The sequence below is a fragment of the Mobula birostris genome, chromosome 11 (assembly GCF_030028105.1).
Source record: "Mobula birostris isolate sMobBir1 chromosome 11, sMobBir1.hap1, whole genome shotgun sequence".
NCBI classification, from domain to species: Eukaryota; Metazoa; Chordata; class Chondrichthyes; order Myliobatiformes; family Myliobatidae; genus Mobula; species Mobula birostris.
The window spans coordinates 49,056,317-49,078,649 of record NC_092380.1 but is presented as its reverse complement, the minus strand read 5'-3'; the positions used below and the strand labels follow the sequence as shown (position 1 = coordinate 49,078,649).

The 22,333-nt window shown below is 37.3% G+C and overlaps 1 protein-coding gene across 3 annotated transcripts in view; it reads left to right on the top strand.

Annotated features, from left to right (window-relative positions):
* Positions 1-22,333, top strand: part of prdm11 (PR domain containing 11) — a 115,780-nt gene that overhangs the window by 81,987 nt on the left and 11,460 nt on the right. The window contains exons 8-10 of one of the 3 annotated variants that reach the window (XM_072272206.1): positions 1,223-2,319; positions 11,258-11,480; positions 14,765-16,105. The exons of the other annotated variants lie outside the window; for them this stretch is intronic. Of the exons in view, the coding sequence (XP_072128307.1) occupies positions 1,223-2,319; positions 11,258-11,480; positions 14,765-14,901 (1,457 nt within the window). The 3' untranslated portion in view covers positions 14,902-16,105. Of the gene's footprint in view, positions 1-1,222; positions 2,320-11,257; positions 11,481-14,764; positions 16,106-22,333 lie in introns of those variants that run through there. 3 annotated transcript variants of the gene reach the window in all.

Genomic DNA, 22,333 nt, shown 5'->3' with positions numbered 1-22,333 from the left:
AGTCTAACAGGAGGGGGTCATCACTCCCCCAGCTATAGGTTGACTCATTGTAGAGCCTAACAGCTAAGGGTAAGAATGACCTCATATGCTCTCTTAGTTTTTAAATAATTAAAAAAAATTTGATCTGTGTAGTAACAGGCAAATTGTAATACTTTCAGGACTTACAAAATTGAGGGAATCTGAATAATTGTTGTAAAGGTAACAAGCTGATTAGATTGCAATCCTCCAGGAAACTAACATGATTATTTGTGAGAAAGCCCTTCCAGCTCTTATGCTGATTTCTCTTTATTCGCTTCTGATCCTGTATACTGTATATTTGGGTATAGTGAGTTTTAGTAGAATGGGTAATGAATGCTTTGTCTTTACACTAGAATGCAGATTACAAGAATGTTATTTATGGATTATAGTTAGAGAGTGAATGTGAGTGATTTTATTTCTATTAAAGCTCTAAAATAATTTAGTTTTAACGGTGTATTGAGTGGTGTTAAGATTTTAAACATCAGTAAAGTTTAATTTTTTCTGTGGTGACTTTTATTCTGCTACAGTTTTTAACACTTTCTTTTGACCACCACATGCTATTTCTTGTTAGAGCCTGAACGAATGGTAGTGTGTTTGAGAAATATGCAAATAATACTTGGGGTTGGGAATAAGATACTTGAATTTATAATAGTTAATTGGTTAGAGTCCATTTAGATGGCTCACAATAAATAATAGATACACAAGGCCACTTGTTGTACTCTATTCTGTTGATCTATTTGATGTGTTGATTATTTCTGTTTATTTGCAAATTTAAAAAGTCAGATAGAAGAACTTAGTACTGTCAGTAGATTCAAAGTAGAAACATAATATTGCACTGGGCTATTTAATATGGTTAGAAAGAATTGTGCACAAGAAAGATGACTTTGATATGAACATTGAATAAGGATGTTTTGCCATATTGTTTTGGGGAGGGTAGATGATTCGCTCATTTAAAAATGTCTAATAGGTTTATGTGTTCATTTCTTTTAAAAAACAGTTTTTCTCAAATACAGCCTATGTGTTCCAACAAAAGATACTGTCTTTCCTGTGGAGTTTACTACATAAATACTCTATGTAATAAATAATAAGTAATCTTTATAAATGTTAGAAGTATATTTTAAAAAATCTTCTCATAGTTTGACAGCAATTTTTAAGCAAATATTCATTGAATTTGATGCAGTTAACCTATGTTTTATTTTTTAAGTTCCATCTATGGCTACATTTGCCTTTCTGGAAAATCTTGTCCAGTACTACAGATTCCATCTCGTGCAATCAGAAGTTGAAGAAGGAAGCACCCTGATGCCTGTGCAGCCTGAACAACAACAGCAACCTGTGAAGGATAAGGTTCAACACCACTACCTTCAGCATCCACCAGTGCTGCTACACCCTCCACAACAGTATGAAAATCAACATCCAGAAGAAAAAATAGCAGTGATTGAGCACGGTCCAGTACCTAAACAGACACAACAAAAGTGTTCAGAGCAAGAACTCAAGGTTGAACAGTGTGATGAAATTCTAGAACAGCAGTTTTACCCAGAGCGATCAAAGCATCATTACCAGCAGAAAAACCTCAAAGAGCAACTCAGTGACGCTCCAGAAAATAACAGCCAATGCCAACAACATTTAATGGTGGAGCACCATCCATTAGATCCAAATCAATTGTCTCATCTCCAGCAGCAGTCACCACAGCAGTTATCACACCTCCAGCAGCAGTCACCACATCAGTTGCCACATCTCCATCAACCTTCATCGCAACAATTGCCACATCTCCAGCAACAGTTGCCACAGCACTTGCCACATCTGCAGCAACAGTCACCACAACAGTTACCCCATGTCCAGCAACAGACACCACAACAACTGCCACATCTCCAGCAGCAGACACCACAACAGTTGCCATATGTCCAGCAACAGACACCACAACAGTTGCCACATCTGCAGCAACAGTCACCACAACAGTTGCCACATGTCCAGCAACAGACACCACAACAGTTGCCACATCTGCAGCAACAATCACCTCACCAAGTATCACAGACACAACAGTCATCCCCACATCCACTGCCACAATCCCAGCAACCACAACCCGACCAGAAGAAATTTTTATGGCAGCAAGAAAATCTACAGCCATTGCCGCAGCCACTGCCACCATCACGGCCACAGCACCAGCTTCCACATTACCAATGTCCTTCCCTGCAGGAACCATCACGTCTCCAACATAGGTTGCAGCCTTCAACTTTCAAAGATATTTGTCGTAATCTGAAAGCAGTAGCTGCCCGTAAACGTATGCGACAGAATCAGCCATCGGTAAGAACTGTCACTTGATACTAAAAAGATTCTTTATATTAATTGGCTAGTTTTATTTGAAGGAGGGTGAATCAAATGAAAAGTGTTGTTTCCCAACTTGAATTTATCATATATGTGTTTACTATGAATGGGAATCCAAAGGATAAAATTGTTTTCTCAGAAAAGATAATGAGGCTGGGACATTTATCATCTGTTTGTGTGTGTGTGTGTGCGCGCGCGCGTGTGCACGCGCATGTGAATTAGTAAGAGATATTGAGATCTCCTAACAAACTTTGGTTATGTGTAGATGTGTCAGCAGCTATAAATGTTCTCCTTGAATAGAGAGAAGTAAGGGGAGCTTAATGGAGTTGTTGAAAATTGAGGTATTTCAGAGCACAGATGGGGAAAAAAATTATATCAGCAGTAATGGTAATTAGACCATAAGATATTGGAGCAGAATTAGGCCATTTAACCCATCAAGTCTGCTCCACTGTTTCATCATGGCTAATGTATTATTCCTCTTAACTCCATTCTACTGCCTTCTCCCTGTAACCATCAATACCCTTACTGATCAAGAACCTATCAACCTCCGCTTTAAATACACCCAGTGACCTGGCCTCCACAGCTGTCTCTCCATGTCCATTCTATCTAGGTCTTTCGATATCGATAAGTTTCAATGAGATTCCCTCCTCATTCTTCTAAACTCCGGAGAGTACAGGCCCAGAACCATCAAACGCTTCTCGTACATTAACCCCTTCATTCCCGGAATTGTTCTAGTGAACCTCCTTAGGACTCTCTCCAATGTTAGCACCTCCTTTCTCAGAAAAGGGGCCCATAACTATTTATAATACTCCAAGTGTGGTCTGACCAATGCCTTATAAAGCCTCAGCATTCATCCTTGCTTTTTTATGTAGTCTTCTCAAAATGAATACTAACATTGCATTTGCCTTCCTTACCATCAGTTCAACCTGTAGGTAATCCTGCACTAGGACTCCCAGATCTCTTTGCATCTTTGATTTCTGAATTTGCTCCCCATAAAGAGCATTCTACCAAAGTGCATGACCATATGCTTCCCTATAATGTATTCCATCTACCACTTCTTTGCTCATTCTCCTAATCTATCTAAGTCTTTTTGCAGACTCCCTGCTTCCTCAATCTTACCGCCCCTCCATCTATCTATGTATCACCAAGATACTTAGCCACAAAGCCATCAATTCTGTCATCTAAATCATTGACATATAACGTGAAAAGAAGCGGTCCCAACACTTACCCCTGTGGAACACCACTTGTTACCAGCAGCCAGCTGGAAACAGCCCCCTTTATTCCCACTCCTCACCTCCTGTCAGTCAGCCAATCTTCTATCGAAGCTAATATCTTTCCTGTAATACTCTTGTGTTCTTATCTTGCTTAGCATCCTCAGATTTAACTCGAAAGTTTAAATTTAACATGATCAGCAAATGGATCTCTGCAAATGTAGGGTAATAATTTCTACAGCAGGATTATTGTGCACTTTAATACTGACTTGTCTTGAACTGCCACTATGGCTCAATGATTGTGCCATGTAATATTGAAGTTGATTAACCAAAAAATTTGAGTTTAGGAACTGGATGGCTAATCTGGATCACTGGATGTGCTGTTTAAATTATCCCATGGAATGCTATGATTCCGAGAAAGTGATTCACTTACACCATAACAAGAACAGTTAGGAATAAAGGTTGGCTCATGCTTCTGAGGAATAGAAAACAAAAGCCACAAAATCTGTAAGAGAGACTAGGAATACACAATACAACTGTCACCAGAGGGTTTTCAGTGATTTTGTTGGATATGTACTGCCTACAGTTGAATAAGGTTCTGTTAATTGAAGACATTATAATAACTTTACTGTATAAGGCCATATGTTAATAATGTTCTTTTAAGTAAGATACCAAGGGAAGAATGGGTGCATTAGTACTTATGGAACCAAAATTTTTGTAAAGTACACCTTTCGGTATGACTAAAAGAAGAAAATGGGGAATGGACTAGAAAATTTAAATAGTCAAAATAATTTTGAGTGAATGCAAATGGAAATAATCTGTATTCAAAGGTAATCAAGTTTTTTTTTGTTGTCAATCTCTCTGCAACGGTTTTCTTTGGCATGATATTTAAGAACTATTTGGTCTTGAACTTAACTCTTTGTTAACTTTAATTAATATACGTATAAACCGAAATCTAGAAGAACATGTTTGCAGAAATCATAAATGCTTGTAATTGTCTGGCAAGGTAGAAAGTCTAGAATTGAGATGTTTTTGTTTCATTAACTCAAGGGTTCTAGCAACTGATTTGTTCCTCAAGAGAATAAGTATTGCTCGATCAATCAGCCATATTTCATTCCTGACATTTTTTGTGGATTGTATCTTAACGAGAGTTGAAATTACTGTCTTTTCATTTTTAATCTCATCTCCTCTTTCACTCTTTAATAGCTGCACTGCCATGTGTCCATGATGTTATTGCTAAAACAAAACTTTCAGAACAGGCAGCGAGAGATTTAATATTTTTAGATTTCAAGATTTAAGGTCTGTGAAGAGTTGATGGGAATGTGGGAACATAAAAATGGGATTAATATAGGATTTGCGTAAATGTGTGGTTGATGGTCGATGTGGGTTTTGTTGGGTTGTACCTCTATATGGCTCTGTGATAGAAGTCATTGCCAATGGAAGTATCAAGTCACCCCTTGATGAAGATTTTATATCTTCCTTTTAATTACTCCTTGATAGTAGTAATAAATACAAGTTATGATTGCTCCTGGCTGGGTCAATTGCCTTACATTTGGCACATTGGGTGTTATTAATTAGATAGTTAGATACTTCATTGATCCCAAAGGAAAGTACTGAGTCACACTAGCATTACAAGTGCACAGGTGTACAAATATTTTAGAAGAGAAGTAAGAAAGAACAAAAAATAAGTTTCCTCAAGCAGTCTAAGAGGAGGGGGTCATCACTTCCCTGAGTATAGGTTGACTCATTGTAGAGCCTAATGGCCAAGGGTAAGAATAACTTCATATAGCGCCCTTTGGAGCAGCACAGTTGTCTCAGTCTGTTACTGAAAGTGCTTTTCTGTTCAGCCAAGATGGCATGCAGAGGGTGAGAAACTTTGTCCAGAATTGCCAGGATTTTCCATAGGGTCCTTTAGATCATAAGACCATAAGACATAGGAGCAGAATTAGGCCATTCAGCCCATCAGGTGTGCTCCACCATTCCATCATGGCTGATCCTGGATCCCACTCGCCATAACCTTTGGTGCCCTAACCAATCAGGAAACTATCAACTTTTGCTTTTTTACCCATGGTCATGGTCTTAGCCTTCACAGCTGTCTGTGGCAAAGAATTCCACAGATGCACTACTTTCTGGCTAAAAAAAAAAATCATCCTTACCTCTATTTTGAAGTGTGGCCCTTTAATTTTGAGGTTGTGCTCTCAAGTTCTGGATGCTCCCACCATAGGAAACATCCTCTCCACATTCACCTTATCTAGTCTTTTCAACATTCAGTAGGTTTCAATGAGATCCTCCTGCACTCTGATGTCCCGTGAGTACAGGCCCAAAGGTGCCAAGCGCTCCTCATGTTAACCCTTTATTCCCAGAATCATCCTCATGAGCCTGCTCTGGACTCTCTCCAAGGACAATATCTCTGAGATATGGGGTACAAAACTGTATGTACAAAACATACAGTATTCCAAGTGCAGCCTGACTAGTGTCTTATAAAACCTCAACATTTCCTTGTTTTTATATTCTATTCCTCTTGAAATGAATGCTAACATGGCATTTGCCTTCTTTGCCACAGACTCAACCTGTAAATTAATCTTCTGGGAGCCTTGCATGAGGGCTCATAAGTCCCCTTGCACCTCTGATGTTTGAATTTTCTCCCCATTTAAACACTTTTGTACTTTTATTCCTTTTACCAAAATGCATTATTATACATTTCCCATCACTGTATTCTATCTGCCACTTTTTTGCCCATTCTTCCAATTTGTCTAAGTCCTTCTGCAATCGCATTGCTTCCTCAGCACTGCCTAGCCCTCCACCTATCTTGTTATCATCTGCAAACTTCACCACAAAGCCATCAATTCCATTATCAAAATCATTGACAATGTGAAAAGTAGTGGTCCCAATACTGACCCCTGAGGTACGCCACTAGTCACCGTCAGCCATCCAGAAAAGGCCAAACTTTATTCCTACTCGCTGCCAAACGCCTGTCAGCCATGCCAGTATCATTCCTGTAATACCATAGGATTTTATCTTGTTAAGCAGCCTCCACCTTATCCACCTTATGTGTGGCACCTTATCAAATGCCTTCTGAAGATCCAAGTAAGTGACATCCACTGCCTCTCCTCTGTCCACCATGCTTGTTACTTCCTCAAAAAACTCTAAAAGATTTATCAGACAAGATTTCCCTTTACAGAAGCCATGCTGACTTTGACTTATTTTATCTTTAGTCTTCAAGTACCCTGAACCCTCAGCCTTAATAATGGACTCCAACACTTCCCCAACCATTGAAGTTAGGCTAACTGGTCTATAATATCCTTTCTTTAGCCACCTTAAAGAGCGGAGTGACATTTGCAGTTTTCCAGTCCTCAGGAACCATGCCAGAATCAAGTGATTCTTGAAAGAGCATAACCAAGGCATCTGCTATCTCTTCAGCAACCTCTTTCAGAACACTGGGATGTAGTTCATCTGGTTCAGGTGACTTATCCACCTTAAGACCTTTCAGTTTGCCTCACACTTTTTCCATTGTAATACCAATGGCAGTCACTCCTGCTCCCTGACACTCATGGACTGCTGGCACACTTCTCGTGTTTTCCACAGTGACGCTAATGCAAAGTACTTATTAAGTTCATCTGCCATTTCTTTATCCCCCACTACTTCCTCACCAGCATTGTTTTCCAGTGGTCCAATATTAACTCTCACTTCCCTTTTACTCTTTATACAACTGGAAAAACTATTACTATTTATTCTACCACAGCCTCCAGTGTGTCCATTTTGATTCCTATAACAGAGCCAGCCTCTCTAATCAGCTTATTGAGACTACTGTTGGCATTACCTACACCAACCTTGAACTAATGGTTTGCTGATTTCACTTGGAAACAGATCTGAAAACAGCAAGGGGTCATCCTTACATATCTGAGGTGATTCCTCAGGTGAGAGAAGTGCTGGCCACATTCGGTAGGACATACAGAAGTAGAATTAAGTAGTGCTGTGTAATGGAAAAACATCCAGAAATTTTGGATATGTCCCAAATTGGCAAATAGGCACTCTGGTATGAGTGTGCATACAGATTGTGATGTACCCGATTAAGGTAATTAGTAAACACAGAAAGCCAGCAGACAGTGTAGAAGGTAGTAAAGAATGCTAATGGATAATGTTAGCTCTTACTTCAAAGGGGTTGGAATATAAACATAGAAAAGTTTTACAACTGTCCAAAGCACTAACTGGTGAGATCACATCTAGAATACTCTGAACAAATTTGGTCTTCATATTTAAGGAGCAATATTACTTCATTGAAGCTGGTTCAGGGAAGATTCACTGGGATGATCCTGAATACTGAAGGCATTGTCCTAAAAGGAAAGGTCAAATGGCTTGGGATTTTACTTATTAGAATTGAGAAGTATGAGAGGTGATCTTATTGCAACATCTTAGGGGATTAGATAGGGTAAAAGCTGAGAGTGTGTTTTCTCAACTTACAGAGTGCTTACAGGACTGCTTTGAGTCAGTGGACTGCTCAGTATTCAGGGATCCATCTTCCAGTCTGAATGAATATGCCACAGTTGTCACTAACTTCATTAAAACTTATGTGGATATGTATGCGCTCACGAGAATATACCGTACATACCCGAATCAAAAGCTGTAGTTGAACCAGGAGATTCATTGTCTCCTGAGGGCTAGATCTGTGGCATTCAAGGACTATATACGAAGGTCAGGTACAACTTATCGAGGGCTATCTCAAGAGCAAAGGAACAATTCCAATTGAGGTTCGAGGTGGAATCAGATGCGTGTCAACTCTGGCAGGATTTACAAACTATTGCTTCCCACAAAGCGAAACCTAACATCATGAATGGCAGTGATACTTCACTCCCAGATGAGATCAAAGTTTTTTATGCATGCTTTGAAAAGGAGATTGAAGCTACAGCTATGAGGATTCCTGCAGCATCTGGTGACCCTTTGATCTTTGTCTTGGAGGTAGACGTCAGAGTGTCTTTCAAGGGTGTGAACCCTCTCAAGGCGACAGACTCCGAAGGTTTATTTGGTGTGGCTTTGAAAACCTGTGCCAATTAACTGGCAGGTGTATTCAAAGGCATTTTCAATCCCTCATTGCTGCAGTCAGAAGTTCCCACCAGCTTCAGAAGGGCAACAATCATACCAGTGCCCAAGAAAAGCAGGATGAGATGCATTAACGATTATCATCCAGTAGCATTCACATCTTTGGTTTGAAATGCTTTCAGAGGTTGGTTATGGTTAGAATCAACTCCTGCCTAAGAAAGGACCTGCACCCACTGCAATTTGCATATCGCCACAATAAATTTACAGCAGATGAAATCTCATTGGCTCTTCACATGACCTTGGATCACCTGGATAATACTAATACTTACATCAGGCTGCTGTTCATTGATTACAGCTCATCATTTAATACAATTATTCCTACAGTTCTGATCAAAATGTTCCAAAACCTGGACCTTTATACCTCCCTCTGCAACTGGATCCTCGACTTATTCACCGGAAGACCACAGACAATGTGGATCGGAAATAACATCTCCACCTCACTGATAATCAACACTGGAGCACCTCAAGGATATGTGCTTAGCCCACTGCTCTACTCTTTCTACAGCGATGACGGTGTGGCTAGGCACAACTCAAATGCTATCTATAAGTTTGCAGATGACACAACTATGGTTGGCAGAATTTCAGATGGAGATGAAGGCGTACAGGTGTGAGATAGATCAGCTGAATGAGTACTATCATAGCAACAACCTTGCACTCAGTGTCATTAACACCAAAGAATTGATTGTGGATTTAAGAAAGGGTAAGATGAGGACACACACACACCAGTCCTCATCGAGGGATCATTAATGGAAAGGGTGAGCAATTTCAAGTTCCTGTTTATCTATATCTCTGAGGATCAATCCTGAGCCCAACAAATTGATGCAGTTACAAAGAAGGTGTGACAGCAGCTATAGTTCTTTAGGAGTTTGAGGAGATTTGGTAAGACACTCGCAAATTTCTACAGCTGTATCGTGGTGAGCATTCTAACTGGCTGCATCCACGTCTGGTATGGGTGGCAGATTGAAATAAACTTCAGAAAGTTGTGAAGTCAGTCTGCTCCATCATGGACACTAGTCTCCTCACTATCCAGGACAGCTTCAAGGAGCGATGCCTCAAAAAGGCAGCATTCATCATTAAGAACCCCTGTCGCCCAGGGCACGCCCCCTTCTCATTGCTACCATCAGGAAGGCGATACAGGAGCCTGAAGGCACACACTCAATGATTCAGAAATACCTTCTTCCCCTCTGCCATCAGATTTCTAATGGACATTGAACCCATGAACACTACCTCACTACTTTTTTTCTCTCTCTTTTTGCACTTTGTTTAATTTAACTTACATTTATTTACTGTAATTTATAGTTTTTTGCTTATTATTATGTATTACAATGTACTGCTGCCGCATAACAACAGATTTCATGACGTATACTGGTGATATTAAACCTGATTCTATTTCTGATTCTCTTATGGTTGGCCTGTTATCAAAGAATATGCCCTCAGAGTCAGTAGATGCCCATTTAAGACTGGAATAAGAGAGATTTCTCTATAGAGTGTTGTGAGTCCTTGCAACAGGGTTGTGGGGGATGTCCTTCTGTATACATAAGGCTGAGATATATTTCTAATCAGTAAAGGAATCAAGGGTCCTGTGTATTCTTTTGAATGGCAGAGCAGAGGTTAAAAGCTGAGTTGCCTACTCCTGTTCTTACATCTTTTCTCTTCTGGTCCTAAAAGTTTCAGTCTATGTTTTAGCTATATGCTTCCTTATATCATGGTTTTCAATCTCCTGCAGGCATTACCATATCCCTCAAGACATGCTCACAGGGAAGCTATAATGTTTCTCACAGAATGTAATAGACCTTTGTTTTTCTAACTCCCTCTGACAATGGCAGTACTGAGGAGGGAGGTATGGGCTCTGAATAGAATTGGAAATCCATCACTGGGGATTTGTTCTCCAAATTGTAACTGCAGGATATACCAATTAAGGTTGGGAAGACCAGTTCAAACAGTCTATATATGTACTGTACTATATTAGAAAAGAATCAGAGGTTCCAAAAATAGCTTAAGTGTTTCATGTCAATTATTATGTGGTTATGTTATAACACATCCATTCGTGTTCTTCATCAACGTCCCTGTTATATTGAGATTAACCTTTAGTCCCGTTTCTAAGCACTGTGAGACATTTGTTGACTGTTGTCCCATGTGAATTGCAGATTTGTATTCGATTACAGAATAGTCCAAACCTGGGACTCAGCTCGGTTCAGTCTGAGCTGATGACTCATGTCTTTCAGCAAACCAGGTGTGCCAGTTTACGTTGGCTTTGCCCAGATTACTGACTGGGGAATCATTCACAGCACAAGAGCCGAGTAATTACATCGGGTGCTGAACTCTGTGGAGAACTCAAGGTAGCAGTGGTGATAGTTTCTGGATTGATAAGAAGTAACTGCCAACAGTTCTTTGGAAAATATGCCCCTTTATGTTAGCACAGAAATATTTAGTGTGGTTGGCTCATTTGTTTCACACTCCTACATGCATACTAGTTTAGTTTGCATGTTCATCAAAGTAATTTACTTACAGTTTGTTAAGATATAGCTGGTTGACCTTTTGTAATTAAGTGCATGAATTTGTTTTTAAATACTACCTTTTATAATATTGCTTGTTGTTTGTTTTAAAAGGAAGGTGTACAGCCTGGCTCTGGGATTTCAGTCAGCTGCCTTAATTTAAATTTCATAAGTCCTGCTGAGAGGAGTGACCCAAGCAAACTTACAAGAGCTCTGCTGGAATACTTCTACACTGAGCAACATCTGGCTTCACATTGTGCTCGAGGAAAAGGCAAAAACAGTGGGTTCAACATGTCCAGACCCGCTCTTGATCCAGATGTTGTGGATGCAATCAAAGGTATGCCACACTTCATTAATTTCAAATTTCTATCATGCCCATTTGTATGACAAGGCCATAATGTAGGTATTCAGATAGCTAAACAACACTTTCAATTTATTTAGTCAGCAAGTTGCATACTTGATCTGTAGTTACTTCAAACTAATGTTTGGTCTCAAAAATAGAAAAGAAATATGTCTAGAAAGTTGATTTATTAGGTTTGCTTGTCTATTTAAAAAATAGAATTAAGAGTATTAAGATGGTGTCAGTTCCAAACTTTAAACTGGAATTATCTTTCGAGGCTGTCAATAAGGTAGACCATTAAACCTATAATAAATGAGTTAAGATTAAGAATCCATTTTCCAAAAAAATAGCATATGCGCCTACCACCATTTTCGTAGAAGTGGGTAGGATGACTGTTCATTTGGGAATGATTTACATTTAACAATTGAACTCAGGAAATCTGATACTAAATTAGAGACAGGCCAAAGTGCTTTTTATAGTTAGAAATAATGGGTATCCTTCATTAGTTCTTCTTTGGTCTCTCTTCTGCATTATTCTTCAACCAAACTTTTTGACAGTCACTTTTCACTGCTGGACTCTCTTACCTTTCTCCATCAAACTTTGAACTTGACCTCAATATTGCCTTTTTTGACTGATACAATCTGATTCCACCCGTCAAGTTGTGATCTGTCCCAGTTGCTGCCTATGGCCTCCTGCTGCCATCTTTATAGCAGGTAATGACAAAGAGTGTCATAAGAAAACTACAAATCCCATAAAATTTTAGAGCAGGACCTCTGTGTCCCTGGGATTTCCAAATTCTTATCTGTCTCAACAGCAATGTTCACTACTCCTTCCCTGCTTTAAATAATGTCATAATGTAGTAACCATAAATATAATACTACAAAGCCATAGGAAGTATAAAATTGTATTTACTCAGCAAGTGTGAAAAAGTGCCAACACAAGTGATCTATAATACTAGTGTTTTGGTATTTTAATAAATTATTTTCATCCTATCAGAGTGATATATACATTTCTCATTGTAGGCTCACAAAATGTTATTGAATATGTTTCCTGTTTTAATTCTCTTCCTCAGTTCTTTTGGGGATGTGAATTACTAATGTCATTTTCCAAGTATTTAGTTAAAAATATCATATGACAGTTGAACACATGAAGAAGACAGTCCAGAACTCAAAATGGTTTCTCTAGAAGTAACTGATGTTAATTTAGTGGATGGATTTGGATTGTAGGATTCTGTGATAGGACTGATAGAGATCTACTTAATTGAAGCAGATTACTTTAGAACAGAACAAATAGAAACAGGGGAAGGTTATGTGTCTTCAAAATCAAGACTGTTCAACATCAGTTCCACATTATATCCATTGCCCTGTGGAGTAGAGAATTTTAATGATTTATAAACTGCTAAGAAATTTCCCCATGTCTCAGTCCTGTATCTATCATGTGAATCCCAGTCAGCATCTTGTATGGTTTTAATCACGTTTCATTATTATAAACTCCAGAGAATAAAGGTCCACCTACGTAGTCTATCATGATGGATTTATAACACTTCAGTGAAAAGCAAGTATATATTCTTCAGGTATAGAGACACAAGGTTTTCCTTGAGCAGTAGCATCAAAACCCAGTACAGTTGTAAATGCCTGGATTCTACAGCATCATAAGACCCCCAGTTCTTTACTTACAGCAATATAATCAAATTATTTTTACATAGAAGCACAAGGATAGAGGGTGCATGGGAATGACATTGCCTCAACATAATAGTGGTAAATGGAAAAAAAAATTACAGTCTGGTATTAAATAGATCTTTCTTCCTAGGTTGAACTAGATTAACACTATTGAGATGTAATAAAGAGTATCTATTCTGAATTTGGCCATGTCCTCTGAGCAAGGAATACATAGTACTTACACTTTTCCTTGAAATAGATAGCTTCCTGTTTTAAGCATAAACATCCTTCACTTTGAAGCAACTGTGAATGATGGAAATCTGAAATAAAATTTTAAAACATAGAAGTATACTAAAGTGTAGAATCTAAGCAGCTAATGTTTTTGATTACTAAAAAGTAATTATGCAGTAGCTATATTGTAGAGCTACATGTTCCAAAATCAACTTTACCTGGAATAAATTGCTCTTGTTATCATATCTAGATGACAAATGTCCTTCTGACCTATTTTGCTGGTCCCTTGCAATACAAGTCTCTGATGTTGTGCTGCAGGATGTCAGACACAATTGCTCAAAATGTTCATCAACATCTTCTTTTTCTACTTCATCCATTATTCCCTTGAATTCCTCTATTTGTTGCATCCTCTCCTGTACTGTATCCTGCTGTTGGGGTGAGGTGAAAACCGAAAGTGGGGAAAGGGAAGTGGCCCTCCTCATACACGAAAAGACAAAACAGAAATGTTTATGTAAACTGTGTTTAAAACAATATTTCTGGTCATTCAGCAGCATACGTTCTAATAATAATGTGTACTATTGACCAGTACAAAGGGAATGCAATAATCACGATCAAATATTGTTAGTTATATGTGCTGAGTTTCATAATGTCCCCATTTAGGAAGCGGCTTGCATCTTGCTGGTCTCAATGCCCAAGGAAAGTATTGTTATCTGTGGCCAGGTGATGCACTGCATTTGAGGGCACCTCTCCCTTCCTTCCCATTCTTCCCTTCTATTCCTCACTGCTATAGCCCAAATGCAAATGAAGGGCCTTTTCATTATTCAACATTTAATTGCCTAAGTCCTGTGTGTGTGGGGTAGGGGGGTGATGGAGAAAATAGATTGCTATTGGTGCTGTGAGTGGAAGGTGGTGTAGGACAGGATGGTTATATGGAGTCAGTGAGAGTTTTTATGTTCATATGTCTGTGTGTGTGAGTGATTCCTTTTAATGGCATTACCTTGGTGCATCTTGTGAGGTCGACACATATCTTGGCACACTACATCTCCGAGCAGGAATTGGCACAGGAATTGCCAATGCAAGCCACCTTTTCCAGAATTTTTGGCTTGTTTCAGTGAAATTCTCTTTTTTAACTTTACAAAACCATAAGCTACTCTGAGCTCTTGGTGAGTTACACTGAAAGCTTTGATTATATTTTGATGTCATCTAATTCTTTGAAGTCTGTCCTGTACTGAATGTGGAGTTAGTTAATAAATGTTTTTCTTCATACTTAGTACAGTTCTTGGGATAACTAGACCCACATAATATATAATATTAGGGCTAAAGTATCATGGTCAAGAAATCTCATTGAAGGTTGTCCATCGATCTTATATTTCTTCATTTTGTATTTTGCAGCATATGTTCAGCTGAAGTTTGCATACGTGACGGACAAGGCATTTTATGCCATGGTAAACAGCAAGTGCAGTGACAGCAGAAAAAAGATTCGTTACATTTTGGGAGTCCGGGACAAATCTGAAGATACTCCTAAGTAGCAGCAGTTTTATGTGGGTTTCACAGTGGAAATCGTGGGGCTAACACTGAAGAAGGAGAGAAGATGGGAGCTGAGGTTGATGGGTGTGTGCGTTTACCAATGAAGGAGGAAATTTTTGTTTTGTCTACATCAATAATGTGAAACAGCCCCTAAATCTATTGATTTTATCAGAAAAGGACAACGTGAAGATTCAATCCATTTCAGTTATTTTCCATCAGAGTAGAATTGGCTTTAAATGAATCTGCTAATCCCTTGTCCTGATGCCCGCCACTACTAGAAAGCAGTGTATATTTATTTAATTTATTCATTCAGTAAACGTACTACAAAGAACAGCTGACAACATTGCTACTACAAAATAAAGAGAATGGAAATTTATTCTTTATTTGTGCAATTTGACTCAGTTTGGGTGATAAAATTACTTCTGAGGAAACAGCCTCCTTAAGAGATGTTACACAAATGGATAGGAACTAGAAATGACATTGACATTACTGACAACAAGTTTGTGATTCCACCTGATTTTTCTCCCCATTTCAATCATATTAGTTCTAGCCAAATACTGACTTATTAACTGATTATTTGAGAGTTAGGTATGTGGTAAATTAGAAGCTTATTTTTTCCTTCAGAACATTCAGATTGTCCCGGCCTTTGCATCCATCCCCAGCAAGTGTTAGGTGTGGCATGTAAGCAGTAAATAAAAAAGCACAATAGGGATACATTTGATTTTTATAGTTTGCTGCTGGATATATTTCTCATTAATTGCACTTAAGCAAAAGCCGATGCATTTGCTGGCTCCTGGCAGAGCATTTGTTTTCTGCTGGCAGAAAGTGTTGCTGCTGCAAACCAAGTGGTAATTCAACACATTAACCTCTTAAATATTGAATGTATCTTAATATAAAATGGAAATTTTACTGATAACACTATTTTTTGTAGTGTGTTTATAGGTTTGTTCATTTTGTAGCCTCTTAGTTCACATTTTTTAATTTCCATTTGTTAGAACGGGTGTATGGACTTAAACTACTCCACAGACCTGGTTGTAAGTGGGTAAAATTGTGAAATCCAGTTTTCAAATGTGAGTGGCCCTCTTTCCTATAGGAAGTCATCTGTAATAAAGTGGAAACTTGCTAATGTAAGGAAGGTCACAAAATTTATTAGAAACATGAAGCAGAACTGATATATAACAAAAATAAAGTTGGTTTCTTTCAGTACTTGAGGATGACAACCCGTTTTTATTTGTTGTGGTAATTTAAAGGATGATGTACAGATGATTAATTTTATTTGTATTTGTACAAGTATGTGCATCAAAATAGATCCACATTATAATGAGGTAAAATAATAACTAACAACAATTAGTCAAAAAATAATCTAGTTTCAACAATGTATTACCATGGTTAGAGTAGAAATAAGGAACCATAAGCATATATCAGGCACTGAAGAAAAAAATTAAAAAGTTAATTTTTGTGAGAGAAATCTTATAAATTCTGAGTGGGAAGTTTTGCTTAAAATTGAAGTTGTCTCCTGAGTGGTATGGAATCATATATGTTCAAAATCTTCATAAATCTTTACAAAGCTAGTTATTATCCATAATTGTTGATTAATTTTCATGCACACTTTTTTGGAAACGTGACTTTTTCCGAACTTGTCTCCTCAGGAGCAGAGAAAAAGGCTTTTTAGTCCCTGGAACCTGTTGAACCATTCAAGCAATTATGAGTGATCTACAATGTAATGCCTTGTACTAACTATGCATTTATATACCATAATTGAATAGCAAAGATATGTTACTTTTATATTTCAGGTTAGCACCTGACTAGGCATCAACTTTAATTTTGGGAACAAAGTTCCAAATCTCTACTGTGTTTTAGATGTATTTTTGATCTTCACTTCTGAACAATCTAGTTTTATATATTTTACACTATAATTCATATTACTAGACAGCCTAATAACTAGAAACTTTCTGTCAATGTATCCTATCGATTCCCTTTAAAGTCTTAATAAGAAGGGAAATCAGATGCCTTTCAATATCTAATTTCCAAGGTTTTCAACTATGTCTATGTAATGTCTTCAAAATTTAAGCGTTAGAATCCAGCTACCTTTCTGGTCAAGCCAGTGATTGGCAGATTTGAATGCAGTACTCTTTGCACAGCTATGTGTAGTTACAACTTGGCTTCTACTCTGTTGCATTTTGATTCTCAGTCAGCTCTACAGAATTTTCTGTATGTGTACGGGATATTTTAATGATTTCTGTATAAGGATCCCCAACTCTCTTTGGATGACTACTGCCTTGAGTTTTAAACTATTATTAAGTATACTGCTAATCCTATGTAGGTCCACCTGTGTGATCTCTTGAAGTACATTGATTATATATATTTTTTCCTGTTCGTAGCTTATTTTTATCTATTTATAGTGCTGCCTGGTTTTGTTCATCAACAAAATTGATGCCCATAATGCACATGGCCCCAGTATATACCCTGTGGACTAAGTACTTGTCCACAGTGGCTATCCATCCACTCTGTCTCCTGATGCTTGGCCAGTTACCAAACCAGATCAATAATCTGCTTTCAGTTTCATGCACTTATCAAAGAAAATAAAACTGTGTTCCTGAAAACTTTGGTTTAATTTTTAATTGAAGGTGAATATAACAACCTGTAATGTTCAGTAAATATATCCAGCAACCTAACTGAATGTTTGGTCCCCTACTTCCATTGATTTAAGTAATCTGAGTCAGAAAAGTGCTGAAGTATATTCAGCTGGGCTCTTTCTTTAGGTTATAAAGGTAAAAATTCTCTGTGAATTCTTCTGTTTATAATCTACCAGTGGCGCAGCGTAGACGGATGTATGTAGAATATGCCTCAAATTGGAATTGTGGCCTCTAATCAAATATGAGCGCAAATGATGAAATATCCCTTACTTGTATTTGATGATTACAGGTAGGTAGGGAAGAAAATGGTGAGGAAAGATCGTCATAACAAAAATCATAGCTTTTTTTTGTGACACAGTGACATGGCAAAGATAGAGCAGATTGAGAAAAGTGATAAAAGAAATAAAATATTACTGTTACCAGAACTAGAATGCCTTTATTTTCTGTTACATAACGGCCTGTTGCAAATAATAGTTTCTTAAAGCCAGGTATGGCCTAAGAATGTCAAAAATACTGTGCTTTGTTCCAAGATATTTTTCTTTAGAAAATATAGATAATATTTTCTGTTTTAATGCTTGAAATTGTTGTGAATTCATTTACCTTCGCTAAATAAACTGAGTAAGCAAGGGTCTGATCAGTTTAGGTTTGTTCAGTGTAATCAGATATCTCAAATGAGCTTGCGTTCCCATTCAATTTAATGGGACAGGATTTCAAAAGAATAATAATTTCATTAAGAAAATGTGGTGGATACTTTTTATTATTCTGAACACTGAATTACAACTTCTGCCTTTGTAAAGAAATTGGGTAGTATTATCTGACTGGGATCTGTAAACATCTTTAGTAAAATCATCATTAGGAAATCTGATAAAACATTGCTAATGTATGACAATTTGAAGGTGAGCATGTCTATTCTGACACCTGAAAAAGGTCTGCTAGGCTATAAACATAATAAAAAGTGAACAGGCCAATGCCTGATCCAACTTAAACCTGGTGCATTGTTAGATTTGATTTGGGTATCCAAACAAGATGAGTTTCAGCACATCTTAAAATTTATTTAGGTTTACAAATTTGTAACTTCACAGCATGTCACCCAGAGTTCTTACATTTTTGCCTACAACAAGAGGGCATGTTAAAAATTTAAATAGTATGTTGGAACACTTAACCGCAGAATTTCTCTTTATGCAGTTAGCATAAAGAATCATTGGTTCAAAATCTGAAAGGTTGCAGCTGTGTGTTATATTGATAAACTAATATTACAGCTGCTGTTACTCCAATTTATGGTCATAATACCATTTTATGAACTCCTAATGAGTTGTTTTGGTCTATAAGTAACACCCATATTAAGAAGACGTAAAGGAATGCCTAGTTTTATGGTATTTATTATGCTTTGTTAAATGGAGATTATAAAGGACAATATACATTGACTTTCCTTGTCAAAAGATTGTAAATTTTTCCCATTGTCTGCACATTTGAAACTTACACGGAACACCTTAATTCATGGTTTCCAAATCTTTCTAAAGAATGGGTTAAGCTTCTGTAAAGTTCTAGTTACAATTTCTATTTAATGTCCTTCCAGATCTGAATCAATTTTATTTCTGAAAGTTGGAATTACATTTCATTGTCTCAGGAGTGACAGTAATGGCTTCTGGTTCAAAACAAGTCTTGCAGGACTTGAAAGAGCAGAGTATTTTTCAGCATGATCAGGACGAAATAAGCATTTGTTGTGGGCCTTTATGATTGTATGCCTTTAAATTAGTAATATACTCACAAGCAAACCATCTGTGTGACAACTCAGATATGACTAGCTTTCTAAGGCTTTTTGATTTTTCAGTAGATATTCTGCTTATATTTTAGAGAAAGTCCAAAATAGTTTTTCTATTATTTAGTAATTAGTGTAACACTGTTACAGCACCAGTGACCTGGGTTCATTTCTGCCGCTGTCTGTAAGGAATTTGTACGTTCTTCCCATGACCGCATGGGTTTCCTCTGGATGATCTAGTTTTCTACTAAGTTCGGAAGACATACGGGTTGGTCTCGGGTGTAATTGGGCCACGAGGGCTTGTTGAGCGTTAGGGCCTGTTACCATACTGTATCTCTAAGTAAAGAAAATGATTGCTTGTGGAGGGGAGCCACATCCATGCTGGAAAGATTGAACTCACTTTTATGCAGTGTGACCAATGATCATGTCAGAAAAGTTTAGATCTACATCTAAGGTAAAGTACACAATATTAGAGAAGAAATTTGTCCTATAAACAGTATTTTGAAACTCAAACCAATAAATTCTGCTGTAGGAATGTGTCATCACATTTTCCTGAACAGCAAAGTTTTCACAGCTTAAAATAATTTCTTAACCAAATATAACTGAATTTTCTAGATAATCTGAATTAAACTACTATACAAATGTTTTGATGAGATTGTTGGCTGATGGCAAGTTATGGGACAAATACTTTCATTCAATAGATTCTGACTGACATTTTATACTCATTTTATTTAGGACAGGTGTCCAACACAGAGAGATTGTATGTCATTCTCCAGTACCACATTCAGTATGAGGTGAAACGGTGCTACTGTAACCAACTGCAATAGAGGGTGCTAAATTTGAATTAAATTGAATTTATTGCTCAATATTCAAATGCTACCACCTGTTGAATACTTACAGTTAAAAAACCTATGTACAATGAAATTCTGCAGTAAGAAAAGAGAATGATAGAGTTTCTAGCAGTTCAGTCAGCATCTAAGAAGAGAAAAAACTTTCTTAGGAGGAATATGTTAGAATCCTTTTGAAGTAGCTCTCTATCTGAAACATATGATCTTTATCTTATATATTGATTCATTTGTATTTTTAAAATCTTCAGTTCTTGTGATAAATCTGGAATATTTAGCCTGATTTCTGTCACAATGTTTTGCAATCACATGAGCGTAGAGCTTGATCTGTCTATTCGTAGACATTGTCATTAATTGATTAACCAGGATAATAACTATTATTGTGGTAAACCAATTATCAGAAATATTTATATTATGACAGCAAAGACTTGATTCATGCCATAATCTCCCCAATGCATCATTTATTTTTCTCTTAATGATTGTTAATGAGTTTTCATCGATAATCATTTTGTCTGGCAGTACGTTCTCCTCCTGTAATCTTTATTCACAGTCACTAACTCCATAGTCTCTCCATGACTAACGCTGAATCAGACAGGTTACATTCTGTTATCTTGTTGACCAAGGGTTGTTTTTCCACCCATATCATCTCTATAAACCACTTTTATTCCCCTCAGCACTACTGCATGGCTGTGTATTATTTCAACTCATTGGCTGCCTATTTTATTGCCTCTGGACTCACCTAATTCAAACCAGTCCAGGCTGGCATCTCAACTAGTCTCTTATCTTTAAGTGAATTCATCCAAGCCAAGTTAGGGAGAGGCCTACTCCCATTTCTGTGTCAGAAATCATGGCTGGGGGTATGGGAGAACAAGTTGGTTGGTTATCCTTGCTGCAAGTTTCCACCTCCTGCCCAACATCTGGATTCCATTTGAAAGTCAAGAATAAACTTTCAATCACATGGAGAATCAAATCATTATCCTGCTGCTTAAAGTAGATTAGTGCTCAGGTATATTGGTTCATTTTAACTCCTATTATAATTTGGAATACTTCTTTAAGAATTCCTTGCTGAAATGTGTTGCTGCTGTTTTTAATATGTTATAAATCATGTGTAAGAGTTGCTGCAGAGTTGAGCTTTTTAGTTTACATTAGGGGGAAAACACTGAAGCAATAATGAAACTAGAATACACGTACTGGAACTGGGTTATTTTGATTTCGAAAGAATAAGCATCATTGAGCCATATCGCATATTACAAAACAAAATCCAGTGACTTTATGCAATGATCTGAACCTTATAAAACCATCTTCAGATCATTTGACTGCACATATCATCCTTAAAGCAGAACTCAGGGAAGAATTGTCTGACTTCACTATTTGTATTCTAATAATCTTTGTATATCTGCAATGACTTCTATGATGTACTGCAAACTTCAAACTTTCAATATTCCGTTGAGGGACATTGACATGAAATGGTAATTTAGCTTTCCCCTCTAAAGATGCATTTTGATCTGCTGAGTATTTACAGCATTTTTAAAAAAATCTTTATGTTTACTGTTCTGACCACTCCTAGTTGGTTGGGTCAGTCCTATAAAAAGTCTATTTTTGCCTAAACTATTTTATTTGTGTTTGCATTTGGTTGTTCTTGTATTGGCCATTGCAATACAGTGATGTAGCTCGGAATTAGTATTTCATGAATCAACACGTGTGTGTTGTTGCCTCTAGTGTCTCAAAAGACTTTAAAAATAGAGATGGAATGGAAGCTAATAAAATTTTGGAAGCTGGAGGGACAGGGAGAGAGAAAGACTGCTAATATTGCAAAATGGGATAGATTTTAGGCAATTCTGAGAAGTTGAGTGGTTCTATTCAGGGATTGTACTGTGTCTAAGCTAGTACTGTACAATGACATTAATAGTTAAGTAAACTTTATTAGCAGAAAAGATGTTACCACAGTTTCGATATGAGTAAAGTATAGGACCCATGACTTGTTAAATATGAAAATTATTCAGCTTGTAAATGACTAATTTATTGGGGAGCAGATATCACTGAGATAAAGTGATGAAGAATAACCCTTTGAAAACTGGATAACCTTGAATTTGACAAATTATTTTTCTGAAATTACAGTTTCAGTCAAATTTCTGTAAAATTAGATTGTCTTTGAGAGAATCTTCTAAATTTATAACGAATATTTTAGGATTTT